General features: G+C 43.3%; 1 protein-coding gene across 2 annotated transcripts; it reads left to right on the forward strand.

Moving 5' to 3' along the window:
* The first annotated feature begins 716 nt into the window (after positions 1-716).
* On the forward strand, positions 717-7,282 carry OXSM (3-oxoacyl-ACP synthase, mitochondrial). Of its 2 annotated transcripts, none has more exons than XM_061464970.1 (3): positions 717-819; positions 3,224-4,235; positions 6,672-7,282. In XM_061464970.1, the coding sequence occupies exons 2-3, from the start codon at positions 3,253-3,255 to the stop codon at positions 7,072-7,074; spliced, it is 1,386 nt and encodes a 461-aa protein (XP_061320954.1). In that variant the 5' UTR covers positions 717-819; positions 3,224-3,252; the 3' UTR covers positions 7,075-7,282. The 2 variants fall into 2 exon arrangements, with proteins under 2 accessions (XP_061320954.1, XP_061320955.1); XM_061464971.1 differs by having other exon boundaries at positions 811-944.
* Positions 7,283-8,229: the final 947 nt, after the last annotated feature.

The raw sequence follows: 8,229 nt of genomic DNA on the forward strand, positions 1-8,229 counted from the left end.
ATTATATAGTTCTGTGCTGTTCACCGCTGCAGTTTTGACAGCTCAGTGCGGAAATGCTTGCAGCACGCATGCGGTATTGAGGAAACCGATGGGACACGACAAGGCGTCCCTCACGGCCTTAGCGTTACCTTCTTGCCTATTACTCCACTGGGATCGTGAGTTCGGGGAGCTGCCTAGTATTTTTGCTCTCACTTTGTGTGTTCTCAAAGCGCCTTTTGGGGGAGGAAGTCATTTCCCCATCAGCGTCCCGCCTGCACCGACGGCCTCGGGGCCGCTCCGGTTCGAGTCACCGCTCCGCTCCAAGCGCCGCCAGGCCGCGCAGTCCACCGCCGAGCTATCGATCTGCTCGGCTGGCTCCTCACCAATCGTGACATCAGCGATCGGCTACAAAGCCGGCGTGTCCATCTCTTCCACCGCCTTTCGGGTGATGCGTCCCGGAGTCCTCTGGACGGCGGAGGCAGTCTCAAGTAACGTGCGTGGAGCAGCGGCGGTGCGGGCAGGGGAGGTAGCGGGGGGGTTGCGGCGGACGGCTCTGGCGGACGGCTCTGGCGGACGGCTCTGGCGGACGGCTCTGGCGGAGGGAGCGGGACGGGACGGGACGGGACGGGACGGGGAGCGGGAGCGCTACCCCTCGCCTGCCGGGCCGCCGGAGAGGCTGCCCCTATCGGAGCCGGGCGGGACGGCAGTTGTGGTGCTGTGGAGTCCCGTGGCGTCAGGGTTTAAATGTTAGAAGTAGTTAATAGCCTTTAAACGCACGGTGAGGTCCGGTAGCTCTCGGTACCGGGGAGAGAACATCACCGCTTGTTTATCTCTTCCACGGTATGTCATGTAGCGTTGCTTGGGCCAGACCAGGGCTCCTGATCATCGTACAGCAGTTGACAGTGTGTTGTAGGAAGCTGCGTGTTAGGCCATCACCGATTTAAAGACCTCTGCAATGATGTTATGTATATTGCATCTTCTTAAAATACCCAGGCTGCCTGTCTGAAAAATGTACAATGACAAATTTGGGCCAGGATTTAAAGCAGCCTTATGTTTTTTTAAAGAGAAGACCTCTTCAGTAAGTGCTGGTTTTAGCTTTTTACTTTTTAATGCCACTGTGGTGTACTTGTGCTCCCATGGGAAAAAGCATGTGTGTGTGTGTTTTCTCTCTTATGAGGAGAGACTGTGAGAGCTGGGCCTGTTTAGTCTGGAGAAGAAAAGACTGAGAGGGGATCTCATTAATGCATGTAAATATCTCAGAGTTGGGTGCCAGGAGGATGGTGCCAGACTCTTCAGTGGTGCCCAGTGACAGGACAAGGAGCGATGGTCCTGTGAAGCTTCACCTCAACATAAGGAAGAAATTCTCTACACAGAGGGTGGCAGAGCACTGGAACAGGCTGCCCAGGGGGGTTGTGGAGTCTCCCTCTCTGGAGACATTCAACACCCACCTGGACATGTTCCTGTGTAACCTGCTCTGGGTGGTTCTGTCTTGGTAGAGGGGTTGGACTGGATGATCTCCAGAGGTTCCTTCCAACCCCAATGGTTATGTGATTCTATGATTTGATGATCTTAGCAGGAGTGCATGAGCCCAACAGCCCTGTATGTTCCCCATGCAGCTGCCTATGTGTTTTACCAAAGACCTATCAATGCTCAGTTGCCCTTTTTATGAGGCAAAAAGCAGGTTGTTGCCTGTTTGAAAGAGAACTCTTGAAACACACTCCTGGTCTGTTTAGACAGGATGTATCATTTGTTCTGCAGTGTGTTTGATGGTGTGCTTCCACAAGTCAAGCACACTCCATGCCACGCTGCCTGCTTTGTTACATTAATACACAGAAGTTCAAAGTAGTGCACTAGCAATTACAATGATTGGGCTGTAATCTACAGTCACTGGCTCTTACATTCTCTCATCTCTGTTTAAAGACACAGTATAGACTTATTTCGCTATGCCTGTGCTGTGAGTAAGGCTTTCTGTGGGCAAAGGTCTCTTACCTTAAGGGGGAGTGATTTTTAGTATTATAACGAAGGCAGTCCACTTCAGGATACCTCCAAAATCAGTTTTGTTGCCAACTTGACACTGACGAGTTATACGTCCTTCATCTGAGGATGTTATTGTCCTCCTCTGGTGCCCTTTGGCCTTCATTCAGTCAGTTGTTATCTACCTAAACCAAGACAGTTGTTCTTCTAAACCTCAACAGATATACTTACATTGTTTCTTCTAGGGTAAATTTTGACCTTCCTGCTGTAAATCCAGGATCAAGGTGACCTGCTGAAGCCTGTATCATAGGTGTTGGCAGAGCTGAGCTGCAGCCTCTGCCCTGCTCCTGTGTGCTGGATGTGTGTGATCAGACCAGCTCCCAGCCTGGCAGTTGCTGAGGCAAGGCAGGAAGACTGTGGTGCAGTGCTGCAGCATTACTGTTTGGCATGGCCCTTTTGTCTGCCCAAAGTACTTGGACCCTCCTGCCATCACTTCACATGCCTCATGATATCTGAGGTCTGGTGGGATTGTCTTCAAAGGAGGTGGTGGTGGGGTACATCTTGCTCAAACACAGCTGAGGTGCTGTCCCTTGCTGATCTAAATAACCCAAAGTTCATGAAGGGTAGGTAGAGGTAGAAAGATGAGGAGTCATGCCCAAGATATGTAATTACCTTGGTGAGTGCCTTGGTGGCAGAACCAGGAAGGCTATCTCGACTTTTGCTGAGAAAGATTGGACAAGATGACTCTTGAGGTCCCTTCCAGCCTGGTGTTCTATGATTCTATGACTCCTGTTCTGAGTTTTCTAGACCATTTTGCCTGACAAAAAGATTGAGATAGCAACATCCTTAACAGGATAATGATAGGACATACGGTTACAGGTGAACATACACTTCCTCCCTGAGATGACTGAAGCTGTTAATGCTTATTGTTGATACCTCCAGACAGCTGGTGGTTAAAGCCGTAGGGAGGAGTTTTGCAGCAAAACCAGAGAGTGCCTCGTAGTCCACAGCAGTGCAAAATCCTATTCATGAGCAGCTTAAGCTAGAATAGCCCACTAGAGGCAATCATAAAGTGAGTGTATTTCTATGCCCTGTCTGCCATAACGCATACTAGTCATGATTACAGAGATGGAAGCTACATCTGTCTTTCTTCAGGGTTGAAAGTAGGCTTTCATGTAAAAAGCAGGTTTTAATCAGTTTATTGTAAGTGTGACGTTTTCCACATTAGCTGCTTTATTGATATATTTCTGTCTTTTTATCCCAGTTACAGGAACGTTCTTGAAGTGATTGATTTCTACCATGTTCTCACAGTGCTCATGGCATCTGTTAAAGATTGCAAAGCTTCAACTCCAAAGTCTGAATTTAAGTCTGCATTTACAAAACCACAGAAGAGCTTTCAGCAAGTCACTGCCTGAACGTCGAAGGAAAGTGGTAGTTACAGGTATTGGCTTAGTGTCCCCTCTTGGTGTGGGGACCGAGTTTGTGTGGAAGAACCTTCTCCAAGGAGACAGTGGGATTGTAGCACTCGAGGGGGAAGAATATGGAGGCATCCCGTGTAAAGTGGCTGCCTGTGTGCCAAGGGGAAATGGGGAAGGTCAGTTCAGTGAAGAAATGTTTGTGTCAAAATCAGAGACCAAATCCATGAGTTCTGCCACTGTGATGGCCATTGGTGCAGCAGATCTGGCAATGAAGGACTCCAGCTGGTCTCCCCAGTCTGAAGAGGATCACTTAAGTGCTGGTGTGGCAATTGGGATGGGAATGGTTCCACTGGAAGAGATTTCTGATACAGCTGCTTTATTTAAAACAAAGGGTTATAACAAGGTCAGCCCGTTCTTTGTCCCAAAGATTTTAGTCAATATGGCAGCAGGCCATATCAGCATTAAATACCAGCTGAAAGGACCAAATCATGCTGTGTCAACTGCTTGTACCACAGGTGCACATGCTGTTGGAGACTCCTTTAGATTTATTGCTGCTGGTGATGCAGATATCATGTTGGCTGGAGGGACTGAGGCTTGCATTAGTCCTTTGTCCTTGGCTGGGTTTGCAAGAGCTCGGGCCCTCAGCACGAGTTTTAACTCAAGCCCTAAAATGGCCTGCCGACCATTTGATTCACGGAGAGAAGGATTTGTAATGGGAGAGGGTGCTGCTGTGTTGGTCTTGGAAGAATATGGACATGCTGTACAAAGAGGTGCTAGGATCTATGCAGAAGTTCTAGGTTATGGACTATCTGGTGATGCTTGCCACATAACAGCGCCTAATCCAGAGGGAGATGGTGCATTCAGGTAAGAACTGCGTGTTGATTATGATAGATGCTTCATATGCTAATTATAGTGAATACATTTGTTTCCATTATTGCATGCTTTTCCTAGATAAATGCTGTTCAATCTTGAATTAATATTCCAAAAGCCAGGAAACTTAGCCTGAAAACTGAAAGAACGTCTGGTAAGGTTTTTCCCCAATTTTCTTCTAATAATAATAAAGTGAAGGCCAGTTCTTGCTAGAATCAGCCTTTTTGCACATAGTTATGAAAACTTTCTGAATGTGAAAATATTTTGTGTTTGGTGCCTACAGCTGTTGACACAAAGTGTCAAAGGAAACCTCTTTTTTAAGACTTTTGTGGTATGATAGAACCTTTTTCAGGTTCTCCTTTGCACTTTGTCCATAGAGAAGAGAGACCCCACTGTAAAAGCAGGTTGTGTCATTTGTTGTGTTCCGAAAGGAGAATAGCATTCCTGAAGAAATCCCAAATGATGGAAACTGTAGAGCACTTATAGGATTTAGTTTGTTAGAATAATTACCATACATGTAATTAGCATTAATTGTGGCTATTCTTATTTAGAAAAGACTTGAGCTTTTCATAGGGAAAGCATTTAGTTCATATGCTGGTGCTACAAGCATGTTTAAATATTTCATTTTTGAAGCAGCTAAGAGTGTTGGTGGAGGGGTGTAACAAATAGACTTTAGCTTTGTCATTGTTACTTTCATCAAAAACAGTTCACAAGCAGATGAAATTAATTTAATTGTTATCATTGACCTAATTAAATTGTCAGTTAAATTACATATGTAAGTTTGGGAGCTTTGTGTGGGCTGAATAGTACTGCTGACACTGGAATCTTTAGTAAAGATTTAGTTTGCATTATTCTGAATGTATGTGAGTAACAAAATTCAATACATCACTGCACAAAGAGATCAAATTCCTGCACAGTATGGTAAAGCTGTGTTTGCATCTTTGTTGGGTTAACAGATTTTCCAAGAGATGTAATATACCAGGTTTTCCCTTTATGCTGTTTGATTCATACTTAATTGTTCTGCAGACTTGGGTGTGAGCTGAGTAATCGGCAGTGTTGTCTTTCAGATTTTCAGACTTGTTTCCCCTTGAGATGATATGGCAGTATATTGTAACAGAATTTTCCATGTATTTTATGATTGCAATAGCATATAAATTGAATTCACAGTGGGAAGTAGTTCAAAATTAATCTTGGTATCTAAAAATGTTGAGCCTTTCCACCCTTGAGATGAAATAATACATTTTAATACAGTTTTCGAACCAGTATTTTATTACTGCTGTGGTATATGGATTAAATCCATGTATATGCTTCTCTTACTTTTCTGGGGGAATTTTATTTGCTGCATCAAAAAGAATCAGGGGAATCTATTTGACATCTAGTAACTCACTTCAGTTGGAGACTAATATGTATGTCGAAAAAAACCTGCGGGAAAGGACAGGCGCAGCCAGACTCAGAAGTGTGGATATAAAGTGTGTTCTACACACTTGATCTGTAAATGTAAATGTGCCTTGCAGCTGACATTTAACTAAATTAATGTATCTGTTTCCCTCAGTAATCCTTTCTGCCTGAGTGTTGCTTCACTGTCTACTGACAGTGAGCATCAGTGACTTCTAACCTAAGCTAAGCTGAATGCTTCTGAGGGTAGAGGGCCATACTGGAGACATTTAAATATGACCAACAGCCTGTGCTGTCGTTTATTTGAGCTTCCTTTTATTTACTTGTTTTTCATGGATTTCAAAAGAGTCAGTGGTATTTTGCTCAGAGATACTTAGTTAAGTTGTGTGTGCAAGGAGTGATGGCCTCTGGGAAGCATGCTCAAGAGGAGGATGACTGCAGAATTTTTCTTTCATTGCCCAATATTTTTGTTTGATAGATTTTTTTTTTCAATTCCCTAGTACTGCAAATATGAGGGGAAATAAAAACTAGTAAAAACTAGGGAATCTTTTCACTTAGAATGGGAAGGCAATTTCTTAGTCCATTGTACTGAACATTACGTTAATGCATTACTGTACTAGAGAAACTTCAGTGGACAGAAAGATAAATTTTTGCAATTATTTCATGTCGTTATTTCAATCTCAAATGTTTGTTTGTTTTTAATTTTGCATTGAAAAGGATCTTTGAGATATTGATGTAGTCTGTGGAGTTATATTGTCTTTCTTTCTGTATTTTTCCCAACTGTGGAATTTTTAGCAGCAGGTACCTGACTTTTTTAGTGGGTCTGACCACCACTATCTTTCTTGGGTGGCTAAATGTAAATGCTGGTGTGTTTAGTTACATGAATCCATCTCTTGTCATTTAGATCTTGGTAAAGTATGTCATGCAGATTTTCATATATGATAAACATTCTAAAAGATCCTATACTTTTGCTTTTGTTTTGTACATGTGTCAAAAAAACAATGGGAAATTCATTCTGTCTTTTTTTTTTCTTAGGTGCATGTCTGCTGCAATAAAAGATTCTGGGATCAAGCCTGAAGACATTACATACATCAATGCACATGCAACTTCTACACCTCTAGGAGATGCTGCTGAGAATCAAGCAATCAAGAGACTTTTTAAAGATCACTCACGTAATATTGCTGTTTCCTCAACAAAAGGAGCAACAGGACATCTCTTGGGGGCTGCAGGAGCTATTGAAGCAGCTTTTACTGTGCTGTCCTGTTACCACGGAGTTTTGCCACCTACTCTAAACTTAGAGAAAACAGAGGCAGAGTTTGATCTCAATTATGTTCCATTAACAGCTCAGGAGTGGAAGACTGAAAAACGACGTATAGCACTCACAAATTCATTTGGTTTTGGTGGTACTAATGCAACTTTGTGCTTTTCAAGTGTTTAACTTACAGTGTGCATGTTTTGAAAAGTGGCACTGACTTTCTGTACTGCCACCCTTGGTATGTACTGAGCTCTTTTCTCAGCTTTGAGAATTGCTCATTTGATACATAAGGACTTTCTTCACCCTAAAATTGGTAATTTTAGAAGACAGAACTTCTTTTACTAATTTTAATAAAAGTAAATAAAAGAGCTATTCTTTGTGTTGTAAAGAAGTTTTTGTTCTTGACTAGAAGAGGAGACATTGACCATTTTGTGGGTTTACTTCATTAGAACAGAGTTTTCATACACATGTGACACAGAAATTGCTCTGAAACATTTATGCAAAAGGGAGGCTGGCTAAGAAACTAGTTTCCATGTGTTGTGTTACTTCATTAACCATGGTGTGGAGTGGTAACAGTGAAGGATGCATACAGCATGGCTGATACATCTTCCATGTGACACATGGAGAGAATTAGTAGGTAACCTGGTTTGTTCTGAAATTTTGGACAAGAACAGCAAGGTAGATATGAAAGTCTGGTATTAAGGATTTACAAGATAGATAGTTACACAGAAAGGAAAAAGACTCTTGAAACCCCCGGCTGTTCTGCCAAAATAGAGAAATAGAAATAGCCGAACTTGGAAAAGCAAAGAATCTTTTAGCCAAAAAAAAACCCCACCACATGCAAGAAATAAATCTGGGTCTTGTGGTGAGAGTAAGAGGAAGAAAGAGAACAGGAAAATGAAATTATACCTACAGCTGACATATTGATTGTGTATTAGGTTGTCTCTTGCAAAGAACAAGTGAATGACTTCAGCTGTTCCTTCTGGCTCCAGTCAGCATCTTAGCCAAGTAGTGCCTTGATAGTGCAAATGTGAGTGAAGTCAGACATCCCTATTGGTGAGTTATGTCATTAAAAGACTTTTCACCAGTTCTCTTTGTGACCAGTTGTCCTGGGTTCAGCAGTAGCAGTCATGTTTCTCCTCCTTGGTAGCTGGTGCAGTGCAGTGTTTTGATTTTCGGCTTGGGAACAGCGCTGATAACAAGGATGTTTTGGTTTGGCCAAGGACTTTGTGAGCCTCATGCTCTGCCAGGGAGGAGGGGAAGCCGGGAGGAAGCAGAGACAGGACACTTGACCCAAGCCAGCCAAAGAGGTATTCCATACCACAGCACATCATGCCC

Source organism: Pezoporus flaviventris, unplaced genomic scaffold, assembly GCF_033815535.1.
Source record: "Pezoporus flaviventris isolate CSIRO_AGI_PZ_B2104156 unplaced genomic scaffold, CSIRO_AGI_Pfla_v1 ptg000037l, whole genome shotgun sequence".
Classification (NCBI taxonomy): Eukaryota; Metazoa; Chordata; class Aves; order Psittaciformes; family Psittacidae; genus Pezoporus; species Pezoporus flaviventris.